This window comes from Schistocerca gregaria, chromosome 10 (assembly GCF_023897955.1).
Source record: "Schistocerca gregaria isolate iqSchGreg1 chromosome 10, iqSchGreg1.2, whole genome shotgun sequence".
Lineage (NCBI taxonomy): Eukaryota > Metazoa > Arthropoda > Insecta > Orthoptera > Acrididae > Schistocerca > Schistocerca gregaria.
This window is the reverse complement of record NC_064929.1, coordinates 199,792,438-199,809,820: the sequence shown is the minus strand read 5'-3', so window position 1 is coordinate 199,809,820 and position 17,383 is coordinate 199,792,438. Positions and strand designations below refer to the sequence as shown.

Here is a 17,383-nt window from a genome sequence, read left to right as displayed (position 1 = left end):
ATCAGAGGAGAAAACTGGTGATTCAAATTTCAGGAGAAGACCCTATCGCAACGAAAAACGCCTTTGTTTTAACGATTGCCCCTCCAATTCACGTAGCATGTCTGTGGCACTATCTCTCCTATTTCACGATAATACAAAACGAGCCGCCCTTCTTTGAACTTTCTCGATGTCACTCATCAGTCCCACCTGATGCGAATCCCACACCGCACAGCAATACTCCAGAATAGGGCGACAAGTGCGGTATAAGCAGTCTCTTTGGTAGATCTGTTGCACCTTATACGTGTTCTGCCAATGAATCGATGTCTTTGATTTGCTCTACCCACAACATTATCCATGTAATCGTATTTTGAGTAATATTTGAGAAGTATTTGCCCGCTGGGTTTCTCGCAGCCTAACAGAAGAAGGGCAAACAGGACCATCCGTGCGTCACTTCGAACCGGAAGCGAAACGGTAATCCATGAACTTGCGCCACACCGTCTCCCACCCGAAGAAAATGTTCGAAGTCGTACCCTGAGCCAGTAAAGTCATGCTGACGATCTTCTGAGCCTCTGAAGGGATATTTCTGATTTATGTCTTCCCTCGTGCTGCAACGATAGGGTCCGAAGTGGATTGCGCTTCACTCAGGAAATTGAAGAAATGAGTTCAGCGTGTTCGCGCCAGAGAAGCGCAAACGATCTTTTCCTTGTCCATAACAAAGCAAGGCCGCACACAACCGAGAAGTGTTCACAAAACGTCATTGGACTGTTCTTTCTCCCGCACCATATAGCCCGCATCTCGCACCTTCAGATTCCCATCTGTTTGGCCCAGTGAAGGATGCTCTCAGGAGGATGCAGTATGTCTACGGCGGGGACGTTTCTGATGCAGCAAGACGTTGGCTGCGACATTGACCAGCAGAGTGGACCATGCGGGCATACACACCTTGTTGAAAAATGGAATTTTGTATCCAAAAGAGTGGGAAATACACTACTGGCCATTAAAATTGCTACAACAAGAAGAAATGCAGATGATAAATGGGTATTCATTGGACAAATATATTATACCAGAACTGACATGTGATTACATTTTCACGCACTTTGGGTGCATAGATCCTGAGAAATCAGTACCCAGCAACTGCCTTGATACTCCTGGGCATTGAGTCAAACAGAGCTTGGATGACGTGTACAAGTACAGTTGCCCATGCAGCTTCATCACGATACCACAGTTCCTCAAGAGTAGTGACTGGCGTATTGTGACGAGCCAGTTGCTGAGTCACCATTGACAAAAATGTAGGGTTTCACAGGGATCGAATGAAGGGTAGAGCCAAGGGTCGTAACACATCTGAAGTGTAACGTCCACTGTTCAAAGTGCCGTCAATTTGAACAAGAGGCGACCGAGACGTGTAACCAATGGCACCCCATACCATCACGCCGGGTGATACGCCAGTATGGCGATGAAGAATAACGTTTCCAATGAGCGTTTACCGCGATGTCGCCAAACACGCATGCGACCATCATGATGCTGTAAACAGAACCTGGATTCATCCGAAAAAAATGAAGTTTTGTCATTCGTGCACCCAGGTTCGTCGTTGAGTACACCATCGCAGGCGCTCCTGTCTGTGATGCAGTGTCAAGGGTAAGCTCAGCCACGGTCTCCGAGTTGATAGTCCGTGCTGCTGCAAACGTCGTCGAACTGTTCGTGCAGATGGTTGTTGTCTTGCAAACGACCCCATCTGTTGACCCAGGGATCGAGGCGTGGCTGCACGATCCGATACAGCCATGCGGATAAGATGCCTGTCATCTCGACTGCTAGTGATACGAGGCCGTCGGGATCTAGCACGGCGTTCCGTTTTACGCTCCTGAACCCACCGATTCCATATTCTGCTAACAGTCACTGGATCTCCACCAACACGAAAAGCAATGTCGTGGTAAGATAAACCTCAATCGCGATAGGCTACAATCCGACCTTCATCAAAGTCGGAAACGTGATGGTACGCATTTCTCCTCCTTACACGAGGCATCAGAACGTTTCACCAGGCAACGCCGGTCAACTGCTGTTTATGAGAAATCGGTTGGAAACTTTCCTCATGTCAGCACGTTGTAGGTGTCGCCACCGGCATCAACCTTGTGTGAATGCTCTGAAAAGCTAATTATTTGCATATCACAGCATCTTCTTCGTATTCGTTGAATTTCGCGTCTGTAGCGCGTCATCGTCGTGGCGTAGGAATTTTAATGGCCAGTAGTGTAATATGGCGCATTGGACTTCCGAATAAAACCAATCTTTTTTTATAAAAAGATGTTGCATTATGTATTGAAGGCAACCCATCCCCCCCCCCCCCCCCCCCCCATTTACGACCTATATTTCGACTCGATACGTGTACCCGTTCCTGAGAGAAAAGGGTTCCAGCAGGATGACAAACACACGGACAACTGAGTGATCTCGTAAGGGTTCTGTTTTTAGCGATTGAGGTAGGGAACCTTAAAAATAGTAGGAAACATCCAGGAGGGCACACAAATGTTGACATTGTACAGAAATGAAGCCAGCAGCAAGAGTACAACAATTGCACCGATAAAGGTCTGGTCATTAAAATATGAGAAAGAGCGTTAAAATCTCGCCGTCTTCAGCGCGTTAGTTTTTGCTAGCATGGGTCAGTGAACGTAACGGCACTTCCTTCAGAGCAAAAATTTCAAGCACCAGGACAGTTTTACTTGAAACACTGAGTAGCTTATTGTGATCTGACGTATGTTTACGTCCGGGCGAAAGGTACTTTTCTTTTTATAATTATCCGTAAGTTGCAGTTACACTTTCACGGGTCTCAATTACTCGTTGCAGCTACTATTAACCTTAGAAGTCTAGAAAATAGCACATAGTTTTTATCACAAAGAGTAATGTAAGGTATGAGATCTGTACCGTTGTGTTCTGTCGCAAATGTATGCAGTTCCTGAAGCAGAGACTCATACGTAGTTTTGCGCGTTTTCGTACTTGCGTCCCAGCGCCGCTCCGTTCATATATCCCTGGCTTGCGGTTTTGTGGTTCTTACCTTGCCTTGTGTGGCACAGAAAAACCACCTCGCTAGGACGCTTTTGCGAGAGCGGTCACTCCAACCTTTCCACGCGACAGACACCTCGAAGGCGGTGCACTTCCCTCTGGTCGCTTGTCACAGTTGCGGCCTAGCTGCTTGCTGGCTAGAAAGCTTTGTTCGCAGAGCGCATTTAATTGGCACAAAAAGACACAGAGCTGAACAAGGACACGGCCACCAACGCGGTTGACTTCACCTCGGGTGTCCGTTAGCTACTTTCTACTGGAGGGTGTGTCCAGCTCTGTAGCGGTATGGTCAGTGCGGCTGATTTCCATACGGAAAGCCCGGGTTCGATTCCCGACACTGCCACAGATTTTTCCTTAGTGGGTGCACTCAGCCTCACTAACGGTACTGACCGATCGCCGTGTCATCCTCAGCCTGTAGGCGTCATTGGATGCCTATATGGAGGTTAGCACACCGCTCTTCCGGCCGTTGTCAGTTGGAGTGACTGGATGATGATGATGATGATGATGATGATGATTGGTTTGTGGGGCGCTCAACTGCGCGGTTAGCAGCACCCGTACAAATTACCATCCTTTGCTCAGTCCAAACTCGCCTCTATCAGGAATGATGATGAAATGATGAGGACAACACGAACACTCCTCATCTCGAGGCAGGTGAAAATCCCTGACCCGCCGGAAATCGAACCCGGGACTCCGTGCTCGGGAAGCGAGAACGCGACCGCGACACCACGAGCTGCGGACTTCAGTGTCTGGTGCCGCTAGCTTTTGAGTCTGCTTCACAAGGGCTGAGAGCGCCATTTGCCAACAGCGCTCGCAGACCAGATGGTCACCCATCCAAGTGCTAGCCAAGCCCTACAGCGCTTCGGTATTCTGACGGGGACCGATGCTATCACTGCGGCAAGACCGTTGGATTTAAGTGAGGAGCTACTCAACGGATTGCTAGCGGTTCCAAGATCGAGAAATATGACAGCGACTGGAAGAGCAGTGTGCTGACCAATTACAGACAAAAATACTTAACTTCTATTTGCTGCAGAATCCTTCAACATATTCTCGGTTCGAATATAATTAACTTTCTTAAGACTAAGTAGCTTATGTCCACGAAACAGCATGGTTCCAGAAAGTATCGCTCGTGCGAAGCTCTGCGTGCTATTTCCTCACACGATATACTGACTACTACAGATGAATGGCAACAAGCGGATTCCACATTTCTGCATCTCCGGAGAGCATTTGATATGATGCCCCCTTGCAGGCTGTTAACGAAGTACAAGCATATGGAGTAAGTTGAAAGATACGTGAGTGGCTCGAAAACTTCTTAAATGACAGAACCCAGAATGTTGTCCTCGACGGCGGGTGTTCATCAGAGACAAGAGCAACGTCAAGAGTGCCCCAGGAACTGTGATAAGACCGCTGTTGTTCTCTATATACATAAACGATTTGGCGGACAGGGTGGTCAGCAATCTTCGGTCCTTTGCTGATGATACCGTGATGTACGGTAAGGCGTCGAAGTTGAGTGACTGAAGAAGATACGAGACGACTTGGACAAATTGTTTAGTTGATTTGCTGAGTGGCAGCTAGCCCTAAATGTGGGGAAGTGTAAGTTGGTGCGGATGAGTAGGAAGATAAAACCTCTAATGTTCAGATACAGTACTACTGGTGTCCTGCTTGACACAGTCAAGTCATTTAAATATCTGGGCGTGACGTTGCAAAGCGATATGAGGTGGAACGAGCAAGTGAGAACTGTAGCGGGAAGGCGAATGGTCGACTTATGCTCGCTTGTAGAATTTTAGGAAAGAGTGGCCTCCTATAAAGGAGACCGCATATACGATGCTGGTGCGACCTATTCTCGAGTACTGTTCGAGTGTTTTGGGGGATTCAAGGAAGACATCGAATCAGTTCAGAGGCGGCTGAAAGATTTGTTACCGGTAGGTTCGATCAATTTGTAAGTGTCACAGAGATGTTTCGGGAACTCAAATTGAAATCCATGGAGAGAAGGCGACGTACTTTTCGAGAAACACTGTTGAGACAATACAGAGACCGGGCATTACAAATTGGTTGCACAAACGATTCTACTGCCGCTAATGTACACTGTATGTAAAGACCACAAAGGTAAGATGCTAGAAATTAGGGCCCATATGGAGGCTTATAAACAGTAATTTTTCCATCCCTCTACTTTCGAGTGGAATTGGAAAGCAAATGACAAGTAGCGCTCGAGGGTACCCTCCGCCACATACCATATGACAACTATCTATGTAGATTTAGACGTAGAATGCCTCTGACACCGCATCCAGTAATACCACTCACAGTGGATGACACAGTGGTCAGTCAGGCCCAACTTGTCTGGCCAGGGTAAGAATGCGGAACTTTACCTTTACCCTACTGGAGGAAGTCAGTATCATTTAGGGTACAAATTATGGTAGACAATTCTCAACTACAAGGTATTTCAGAGACATTAATCCAATTTCACAAACTGCATCTTCAGCATCACTGGCCCCCCCGGCATCAGTAGACCCCCGGCACCAGTAGACCCCTGGCACCAGTGGTCCCCCCGGCACCAGTGGTCCCCCCGGCACCAGTGGTCCAACCGGAATCAGTGGTCCCCCCGGCATCAGTAGTCCCCCCGGCATCAGTGGTCCCCCGGCATCAGTGTTCCCCCCGGCATCAGTGGTCCCCCCGTCATCAGTGGTCCCCCCGTCATCAGTGGTCCCCCCGGCATCAGTGGTCCCCCCGGAATCAGTGGTCCCCCCGGCATCAGTGGTCCCCCCGGCATCACTGGTCCCCCCGGCATCACTGGTCCCCCCGGCATCACTGGTCCCCCCGGCATCACTGGTCCCCCCGGCATCACTGGTCCCCCAGGCATCACTGGTCCCCCGGCATCAGTGGTCCCCCCGGCATCAGTGGTCCCCCCGGCATCAGTGGTCCCCCCGGCATCAGTGGTCCCCCCGGCATCAGTGGTCCCCCCGGCATCAGTGGTCCCCCCGGCATCAGTGGTCCCCCCGGCATCAGTGGTCCCCCCGGCATCAGTGGTCCCCCCGGCATCAGTGGTCCCCCCGGCATCAGTGGTCCCCCCCGGCATCAGTGGTCCCCCGGCATCAGTGGTCCCCCCGGCATCAGTGGTCCCCCCGGCATCAGTGGTCCCCCCGGCATCAGTGGTCCCCCCGGCATCAGTGGTCCCCCCGGCATCAGTGGTCCCCCCGGCATCAGTGGTCCCCCCGGCATCAGTGGTCCCCCCGGCATCAGTGGTCCCCCCGGCATCAGTGGTGCCCCCGGCATCAGTGGTCCCCCCCGGCATCAGTGGTCCCCCCGGCATCAGTGGTCCCCCCGGCATCAGTGGTCCCCCCGGCATCAGTGGTCCCCCGGCATCAGTGGTCCCCCGGCATCAGTGGTCCCCCCGGCATCAGTGGTCCCCCCGGCATCACTGGTCCCCCGGCATCACTGGTCCCCCCGGCATCAGTGGTCCCCCCGGCATCACTGGTCCCCCCGGCATCACTGGTCCCCCCGGCATCACTGGTCCCCCCGGCATCAGTGGTCCCCCCGGCATCAGTGGTCCCCCCGGCATCACTGGTCCCCCCGGCATCACTGGTCCCCCCGCATCAGTGGTCCCCCGGCATCAGTGGTCCCCCGGCATCAGTGGTCCCCCCGGCATCACTGGTACCCCCGGCATCAGTGGTCCCCCCGGAATCAGTGGTCCCCCCGGCATCAGTGGTCCCCCCGGCATCAGTGGTCCCCCCGGCATCAGTGGTCCCCCCCGGCATCAGTGGTCCCCCGGCATCAGTGGTCCCCCCGGCATCAGTGGTCCCCCCGGCATCAGTGGTCCCCCCGGCATCAGTGGTCCCCCCGGCATCAGTGGTCCCCCCGGCATCAGTGGTCCCCCCGGCATCAGTGGTCCCCCCGGCATCACTGGTCCCCCCGGCATCACTGGTCCCCCGGCATCACTGGTCCCCCCGGCATCACTGGTCCCCCCGGCATCACTGGTCCCCCCGGCATCACTGGTCCCCCCGGCATCACTGGTCCCCCCGGCATCACTGGTCCCCCCGGCATCACTGGTCCCCCCGGCATCACTGGTCCCCCCGGCATCAGTGGTCCCCCCGGCATCACTGGTCCCCCCGGCATCACTGGTCCCCCCGCATCAGTGGTCCCCCCGGCATCAGTGGTCCCCCGGCATCAGTGGTCCCCCCGGCATCACTGGTACCCCCGGCATCAGTGGTCCCCCCGGAATCAGTGGTCCCCCCGGCATCAGTGGTCCCCCCGGCATCAGTGGTCCCCCCGGCATCAGTGGTCCCCAACGGCATCAGTGGTCCCCCGGCATCACTGGTCCCCCCGGCATCAGTGGTCCCCCCGGCATCAGTGGTCCCCCCGGCATCAGTGGTCCCCCCGGCATCAGTGGTCCCCCCGGCATCAGTGGTCCCCTCCGGCATCAGTGGTCCCCCGGCATCAGTGGTCCCCCCGGCATCAGTGGTCCCCCCCGGCATCAGTGGTCCCCCCGGCATCACTGGTACCCCCGGCATCAGTGGTCCCCCCGGCATCAGTGGTCCCACCGGCATCAGTGGTCCCCCCGGCATCAGTGGTCCCCCCGGCATCAGTGGTCCCACCGGCATCAGTGGTCCCCCCGGCATCAGTGGTCCCCCCGGCATCAGTGGTCCCCCGGCATCAGTGGTCCCCCCGGCATCAGTGGTCCCCCCGGCATCAGTGGTCCCCCCGGCATCAGTGGTCCCCCCGGCATCACTGGTCCCCCCGGCATCAGTGGTCCCCCCGGCATCAGTGGTCCCCCCGGCATCAGTGGTCCCCCCGGCATCAGTGGTCCCCCCGGCATCAGTGGTCCCCCCGGCATCAGTGGTCCCCCCGGCATCAGTGGTCCCCCCGGCATCAGTGGTCCCCCGGCATCAGTGGTCCCCCCGGCATCAGTGGTCCCCCCGGCATCAGTGGTCCCCCCGGCATCAGTGGTCCCCCCGGCATCAGTGGTCCCCCCGGCATCAGTGGTCCCCCCGGCATCAGTGGTCCCCACCGGCATCAGTGGTCCTCCGGCATCAGTGGTCCCCCGGCATCAGTGGTCCCCCCGGCATCTCTGGTCCCCCCGGCATCTCTGGTCCCCCCGGCATCTCTGGTCCCCCCGGCATCTCTGGTCCCCCCGGCATCACTGGTCCCCCCGGCATCACTGGTCCCCCCGGCATCACTGGTCCCCCCGGCATCACTGGTCCCCCCGGCATCACTGGTCCCCCCGGCATCACTGGTCCCCCCGGCATCACTGGTCCCCCGGCATCAGTGGTCCTCAACACCAGTGTCCCCAATATAGGGAGATTTATAGGGGTGGCCAGACAGCTTAGAAGAAAGCAGAAACATACTGTCAGCCAACTTAAAAATTTTATGTTCTTATTACAGTTTTTCTTTATAGAGCTAGCAACAACAGCTTTGCCTCGTGCATCACCAAGTTAGTGCTCACATGACTCATCCTACAGTCTGCACCCTGCATTCTTAAACTAAGTGGAGGAGGGAGGAGGACATTAGTGTTTAACGCCCCATCGACACTGAGGTCATTAGAGAGGGAGCACAAGCTCAGATTAGGGAAGGATGGAGAAGGGGGGCGCCAGTGCCATTTCAAAGGAATCATCCCAGCATTTGCCTTAAGCGACTTAGGGAAACCACAGAAAACCTAAATATAGATGGCCGGATCCGGTGTGAAGCGCCATTCTGTCGAATGGGAGTCCACATTGCTAACCATTATGCCACCTCGCTCGATCTTAAACTAAATATTACGTCTGCTGTGCTCTGTACAAAGGAGTAGTGTTTTTATTCGTTTTGTACCTTGAGCGAAAATCATACTGAAAAAGTAGTACAATGAATAAAACAGTAAGTACGTTCAAGTTTTCTGAAAAAGAAAAGTCTCTAAATGCTACTGTGTGTTGTGTATTGTAATTTCCCCAGGAACGATTCACTGCGTCCTGTGCGGCTGGAACGTTGAAAAATAAACTAAAAGAGTATTTTGTTGTAAAAGTAAATTCTTTAAAGCCAGGTTCTGGTTCAAAATGGTCGAACGAGAGATTTCAAACTGATTCCGTATTTCTGGTTTCCCAGAAAGGGTTATGACAATGGATCACCCTAGCGGCTTGTAGTGAAATTGCCTGCTTATGGAATATCGTCTCAGTTATGTGACTGGATTCGTGATTTCCTGTAATAGCGGTCACAGTTCGTAGTAATTGACGGAAAGTCACCGAGTAAAACGTGATTTCTGGCGTTCCCCAAGGTAGCGTTATAGGTTTTCTCCTGTACCTTATCTATAGAAACGATTCAGGTGACAGTCTTTGTGCAGCCCTCTTACAGATGATGCTCTTTCTTATCGGCGCAAAACGATTTAGGGAAGATATCTGTATGGTGCGAAAATTGGCAATTGACCCTAAATAATGAAAAGTGTGAAGCCATCCACATGAGTACTAAAGGGAATTCGTTAAACTTTGGTTACGCGATAAATCAGTCAAATCTACTGGCTGTAAGTTCAACTAAATACCTAGGAATTAAAATTACAAACCACTTAAATTGGAAAGAACACACAGAAAATGTTGCGGGGAAGGCGAACCAAAGACTGCGTTTTATTGGCAGAAGTTTTAGAACATGCAACAAATCTACTAAATAGACTGCCTACACTACGGTTGTCCGTCCTCTTTTGGAGTACTGCTGCGCAGTCTGAGATCAGTACCAGATCTGCTTAACGGAGTACATCGAGAAAGTTAAAAGAAGGGCAATACGTTTTGTATTATCCCGAAATAAGAGAGAGTGTCACGGACATGATACAGAATTTGGGGTGGACATCATTGAAAGAAAGGTGTTTTCGTCATGACGTAATCTTCTCACGAAATTTCAATCACCCACTTTCTTCCCCGAATGCGAAAATATCTTGTTGGCACCGACCTACATAGGGAGAAACGATCATCATAATAAAAATAATGAAAATCAGATCTCGGACGGAAAGGTAGAGGTGTTCGTTTCTTCCGCGCGCTATTCGAGATTGGGATAATATAGAATTATTGTGAAGGTTGTTCGATGAACCCTCTGCGAGGTACTTAAGTGTGATTTGCCCGGCTCAGGTCGAAAACTTGTCGTTCCGTGACGCACGTTGACAAAACGATTTGTATCGTAGTACGCCTACAAACGTATTCGCCGGAAAAAAAGGTGCCGAACGCAGAATGTCTAGCTCAGCCAGATCGGATTTTCTCGCCAAGAAGAGCGAGGGAATTGCTCTCCAGGAACATTTGGCGTTGAAGGAAGAGATGATAAACGACCCTGGAATTTCAGACTAAGCATAAGTAATGAAAACACTTTGTTTTGGTCAAATTTTGGTAAAAATTGGTCAAAACGTAATTTTTGGTCGGCAATATTGGATTCGGCATTTTCAATTTTGAAAATATAACTTCAGATTCGTGTTCAGAGATATCAATAATATATAATAACATACAGTTTATGAAAACTGAAGTATTAATATAAAGTTTTCCACAAACTTTAAGCAGGCTTTTTTTCGGGAAACGATATTTCAGAATTGAGTGCAGTATAAAACAAAAACGGTTCAACTTATTAACTTCTATGTTTGATCCCGAAAAATTATAACTTTTCTTGGGAGCTTATACATACAACATATATAATTTGTTAATATTAACTAGTTTTTATAAAGTCATAAAGAAGGAAACAAATCCCCAAAAATCGAACTCAAGTTAGAATTAAAGCCATATTGTTAAATTTAAAGACATTTAATTAGGGTTAGATATAAGCTCTCACAAATTTAATATACTATCGATTTGTGTTATCCATTTTTCACTTAAGATGACTCCTGAGGCTCTACACTGCATGCAGTCTGCGTACCTCAAAGTTGCAGGCCCTAGATCAAATTATAATTACGAAAGCCGTTTTGTATTTTGTTTTTGTGCTGAAAATCTAAAATAAAGTTCATAGTGTGATTAATCATAATCGTCAAACATCTTCTTTTCACGTCTTTACATTTTGTCAAAAAGATTTCCAAACGTTGCCTATTTTTTGCTGATTTGAATGAGAACCTGGCCTTAAATCGGATGAACTTTAGTCTACTGAGATCTTTCAGTGAAAAAAGGGAAAGTTATTGAAACATCATATGAAATTCCTCTCTTAATAGCAAAAAACGAAAAGGTGCGTAGTAGTTGTGAGACGTTAATCAAACCTTCCATTTTTAAAAATGTAACCAGAAATTTTTTGGAGAAGATAATCAGCGCATTCGTGTGCAAGGCTGGATCGAAGAAATGGCCCTGAATGTGAAAAAAACAGCTAGCTAATAGACTGAAAATGTCACCTTTTTCTGCCTTGCAGAGTGATGATACGACTGATATAGCTCAACAATGACACTTAATACTATAATGCTGATTTGCGGAAGAGAAGAACATAATGGAAGATCTGCTGCTTTGTAAAACTTGGAAAAGTTCAGAAGGTTCTGTATTTTTCTGTGATGTAATATACACTCACGTTCAGAAAAAAAGAACCCCTAGAACGATTAGAGATGTCCTGAACAAATGATTAGCATTTCAGTCATCTCGGTTCAGCATGGGTCCTGTTGCCTAATGGGCACCTTGTCCGCCGTAGGCCCTTATAACTTGCTCCATGAGTAATGGTATCAATGCGTATAAGTCGCGAATGGCACACTGTGGTATAGCCATGCATGCTGCATTCACCTGGTTCAAAAGTTCATCTTTGGTGGTCGGCATTGGGTCACAACGCTGCACCTATCGTTTCATCATATTCCACACGTTTTCGATTGACAACAATTCTTGTCATCTGGGGCGCCAGGGGAAAAGGCTGACATTCTGTGACACCAGAAAAGCACGTCTTCGTGCAGCAACATGATTTCGTGTATTGTTGTTGTTGTTGTTGTTGTTGTGGTCTTCAGTCCTGAGACTGGTTTGATGCAGTTCTCCATGCTACTCTAGCCTGTGCAAGCTTCTTCACCTCCCAGTACCTACTGCAGCCTACATCCTTCTGAATCTGCTTAGTGTACATATCTAGGTCTCCCTCTACGATTTTTACCCTCCACGCTTCCCTCCAATACTAAATTGGTGATCCCTTTATGCCTCATAATATGCCCTACCAACCGATCCCTTCTTCTAGTCAAGTTGTGCCACAAATTTCTCTTCTCCCCAATTCTATTCAGAACCTCCTCATTAGTTATGTGATCTAATCATCCAATCTTCAGCATTCTTCTGTAGCACCACATTTCGAAAGCTTCTATTCTCTTCTTGTCCAAAACTATTTATCGTGCACGTTTCACTTCCATACATGGCTACACTCTATACAAATACTTTCAGAAACGACTTCCTGACATTTAAATCTATACTCGATGTTAACAAATTTCTCTTCTTCAGAAACGCTTTCCTTGCCATTGCCAGTCTACATTTTATATCCTCTCTACTTCTACCATCATCAGTTATTTTGCTCCCCAAATAGCAAAACTCCTTTACTACTTTAAGTGTCTCATTTCGTAATCTAATTCCCTCAGCATCACCTGACTTAATTCGACTACATTCCATTATCCTCTTTTTGCTTTTATCGATGTTCCTCTTATACCCTCCTTTCAAGACACTGTCTATTCCGTTCAACTGCTCTTCCTAGCCCTTTGCTTTCTCTGACAGAAATACAATGTCATCGGCGAACCTCGAAGTTTTTATTCCTTCTCCATGGATTTTAATACCTACTCCGAACTTTTCTTTTGTTTCCTTTATTGCTTGCTCAATATACAGATTGAATAACATCGGGGATAGGCTACAACCCTGTCTCACTCCATTCCCAACCACTGCTTCCCTTTTATACCCCTCGACTCTTATAACTGCCAACTGCTTTCTGTACAAATTGTAAATAGCCTTTCGCTCCCTGTATTGTCCTACTGAAAAATGGCGTCTGAAATGTTGTGCAGAGAGGGTATGGCTATACGGGTCATTCACGTTGGTCGCACTGTCCCCTGGACACGCACGAACTGTGATTTGTTGCTCTACCCCATAGCATCCCACACCATAAGGCCTCAGTTGGCTCTGTAAGTCTTGTGCGAATACAGTCACGTGATGCCGCTCCCCCTGTCTGGGGTGAACCAAAATGGCGCCTTGATTTTCAAACAAACAGAACCTAGATTCGTCCCAAAACCCAGTTAGCTGCCATTCCTGTCTGTAGTGACGTCGTTCTATACACCACTGCCGTCCAGCACGTTTCTGCACATCCGCCAAAAATAGGCGGGTGTCGATCTTCTCGAGGGGTGGGGGGGTGGGGCGGGGGGTGTGGCCTGGGTGACTTGATCCATCTCATCGAGTTCTACGGTCTTCCGTGAACCATTCTGCACTGCACTGCAAAAAGATTTCGTCTCACACGGGGAGCAATTTCCCGGGTGGATGCATCACATTCTCTTATGCCAACAACGCGCCCCCTTTCAGACTCACTGATTTGACGTTAGGATTCGCGCATCCTGCACCTCTTTTCAAGTACACTGATCCATTACCTTCCGAGAGCCGCAGGGACGTTTGACCGGTATGTGGTGTTGCTCGGCGGTACCGATGTTAACCGTGAACACGCAGACCGAGGTGATTCAAATGCTAATCATTTCTGCAGATCATTGCTGATGATCCAAATGTAGCTGTTGTTCTTTTTCTACATCTACATCCACATTTACATTAATACTCCGCAAGCCACCCAACGATGTGTGGCTGAGGGCACTTTACGTGCCACTGTCATTACCTCCCTTTCCTGTTCCAGTCGCGTATGGTTCGCGGGAAAACGACTGCAGGAAAGCCTCCGTACGCGCTCGAATCTCTCTAATTTTACACTCGTGATTTCCTCGGGAGGTCTAAGTAGGGGGAAGCAATATATTCGATACCTCATCCAGAAACGAACCCTCTCGAAACCTGGACAGCAAGCTACACCGCGACGCAGGGCGCCTCTCTTGCAGAGTCTGCCACTTGAGTTTGCTAAACATCTCCGTAACGCGATCACGCTTACCAAATAACCCTGTGACGAAACGCGCCGCTCTTCTTTGGATCTTTTCTATCTCCTCCGTCAACCCGACCTGGTACGGATCCCACACTGATGAGCAATACTCATGTACAGGTCGAACGAGTGTTTTGTAAGCCACCTCCTTTGTTGATGCTCTACATTTTCTGAGGACTCTCTCAATGAATCTCAACCTGGCACCCGCGTTACCAACAGTTAATTTTATATGGTCATTCCACTTCAAATCGTTCCGCATGCATACACACAGATATTTTACAGGAGTAACTGCTACTAGTGTTTGTTCCGCTATCATATAATCATACAAGAAAGGATCCTTCTTTCTATGCACTCGCAAAACATTACATTTGTCTATGTTAAGGGTCAGTTGCCACTCCCTGCACCAAGTGCGTATCCGCTGCAGATCTTCCTGCATTTCGCTGCAATTTTCTAATGCTGCAACTTCTCTGTATACTACAGTATCATCCGCGAAAAGCCGGATGGAATTTCCGACACTATCTGCGAATAGTGTCCAATATGGTTTTATGATGCGTTGTTTTGTAGTGCCGTTCTCACCGGTCCTAATGATAATTTTTCCATGATCCATGTTCAAATCTGATCCCGGTCGCTAGAAGTAAAGATATGAGGCAAGGTTTCTATTAGTCGGCATCTCGTAGATGGTGGTGGAGGTTTTACACTCCTGGAAATGGAAAAAAGAACACATTGACACCGGTGTGTCAGACCCACCATACTTGCTCCGGACACTGCGAGAGGGCTGTACAAGCAATGATCACACGCACGGCACAGCGGACACACCAGGAACCGCGGTGTTGGCCGTCGAATGGCGCTAGCTGCGCAGCATTTGTGCACCGCCGCCGTCAGTGTCAGCCAGTTTGCCGTGGCATACGGAGCTCCATCGCAGTCTTTAATACTGGTAGCATGCCGCGACAGCGTGGACTTGAACCGTATGTGCAGTTGACGGACTTTGAGCGAGGGCGTATAGTGGGCATGCGGGAGGCCGGGTGGACGTACCGCCGAATTGCTCAACACGTGGGGCGTGAGGTCTCCACAGTACATCGATGTTGTCGCCAGTGGTCGTCGGAAGGTGCACGTGCTCGTCGAACTGGGACCGGACCGCAGCGACGCACGCCAAGACCGTAGGATCCTACGCAGTGCCGTAGGGGACCGCACCGCCACTTCCCAGCAAATTAGGGACACTGTTGCTCCTGGGGTATCGGCGAGGACCATTCGCAACCGTCTCCATGAAGCTGGGCTACGGTCCCGCACACCGTTAGGCCGTCTTCCGCACACGCCCCAACATCGTACAGCCCGCCTCCAGTGGTGTCGCGACAGGCGTGAATGGAGGGACGAATGGAGACGTGTCGTCTTCAGCGATGAGAGTCGCTTCTGCCTTGGTGCCAATGATGGTCGTATGCGTGTTTGGCGCCGTGCAGGTGAGCGCCACAATCAGGACTGCATACGACCGAAATACACAGGGCCAACACCCGGCATCATGGTGTGGGGAGCGATCTCCTACACTGGCCGTACACCTCTGGAGATCGTCGAGGGGACACTGCACGGTACATCCAAACCGTCATCGAACCCATCGTTCTACCATTCCTAGACCGGCAAGGGAACTTGCTGTTCCAACAGGACAATGCACGTCCGCATGTATCCCGTGCCACCCAACGTGCTCTAGAAGGTGTAAGTCAACTACCCTGGCCAGCAAGATCTCCGGATCTGTCCCCCATTGAGCATGTTTGGGACTGGATGAAGCGTCGTCTCACGCGGTCTGCACGTCCAGCACGAACGCTGGTCCAACTGAGGCGCCAGGTGGAAATGGCATGGCAAGCCGTTCCACAGGACTACATCCAGCATCTCTACGATCGTCTCCATGGGAGAATAGCAGCCTGCATTGCTGCGGAAGGTAGATATACACTGTACTAGTGCCGACATTGTGCATGCTCTGTTGCCTGTGTCTATGTGCCTATGGTTCTGTCAGTGTGATCATGTGATGTATCTGACCCTAGGAATGTGTCAATAAAGTTTCCCCTTCCTGGGACAATGAATTCACGGTGTTCTTATTTCAATTTCCAGGAGTGTATTTTTATTTTTTATACCCTTTCTTCTGTAGGTATGACCTCTGTTACTATACCCTGTTCATCATTAGAATAAACCTGATGTAAACATTACGTCTTGTTGATTGGCGACTCCATGGAGTGCTGTGTACACAACGACCATATGTGTTAAATTAAAAGGCAGGTCAGCGTTGGCCGTAATATTGATGGTTTATTGATAGAAAAATCGATTTTTAATCACATAGCGATCATCTTCAGTGCTGTGGTGTACAAATTAAACTCATAGGCACTGGCATCAAGTTATGATTAAAAATCGATTTTGCTATCAATCACCCACCAATATTACGGCCAACGCTGACCTTCCTTTAAATTACCTCTTGTATTCTTCCGCGTTCGCTTGAATCTCATTGGATTTCGCTACATGTGAAGTGGAAGCCAATTTGTGACCAGTATAGTCAAGTACGATCATAAGGATACGTTTTACTCTTTGTTACACGCACATAACTGAACGATAATGCGGGACAATAGCTTTACGGCGCATTAAACTTGGACAGCACTGGCCAGCCTTCGGTCCAACTAACCTGCAATTATGTGAAAGGTTGCAGTTCAGACGTAAAACGAGACAAGAAAATAAACCATATAGCTTCTATTGTCATTTAATTCTTAAAGATAATGAAATAATATTCGGCCAAACTTCAGCAGTACTGCTCTTCTTGGGTGACCAGGCGTAAACCATTAAATACTCTCGTTCTCGCTTGACTCAGTACACTACTGGTCATTAAAATTGCTACACCAAGAAGAAATGCAGATGCTAAAGGGGTATTCGTTGGACAAATATATTATATTAGAACTGACGTGTGATTACATTTTCACGCAGTTTGGGTGCATAGATCCTGAGAAATCAGTACCCAGAACAACCATCTTGGGCCGTAATAACGGCCTTGATACGCCTGGGAATTTAGTCATACGATGGATGGCGTGTACAGGTACAGCTGCCCATGCAGTTTGAACACGATATCACAGTTCATCAAGAGTTGTGACTGGCGTATTGTGACGAGCCAGTTGCTCGGCCACCATTGACCAGACGTTTTCAATTGGTGACAGATCTGGAGAATGTGCTGGCCAGGGCAGCAGTCGAACATTTTCTGTATACAGAAAGGCCCTTACAGGACATGCAACATGTTGTCTTGCATTATCCTGCTGAAATGTAGGGTTTCGCTGGGATCGAATGAGGGGTAGAGCCACCGGTCGTAACACATCTGAAATATAACGTCCACTGTTCAAAGTGCCGTCAATGCGAACAATAGTCGGCC

General features: G+C 49.5%; 1 protein-coding gene across 1 annotated transcript in view; it reads left to right on the top strand.

Annotated features, from left to right (window-relative positions):
• Positions 1–5,284: 5,284 nt before the first annotated feature.
• The window catches only part of LOC126293241 (collagen alpha-5(IV) chain-like), a 117,696-nt gene continuing 105,597 nt past the window's right edge, over positions 5,285–17,383 (top strand). Inside the window, exons 1-2 of the mRNA XM_049986359.1 lie at positions 5,285–5,364; positions 5,681–7,473. Coding sequence (XP_049842316.1) covers positions 5,285–5,364; positions 5,681–7,473 — 1,873 coding nt within the window. The remainder of the gene's footprint in view (positions 5,365–5,680; positions 7,474–17,383) is intronic.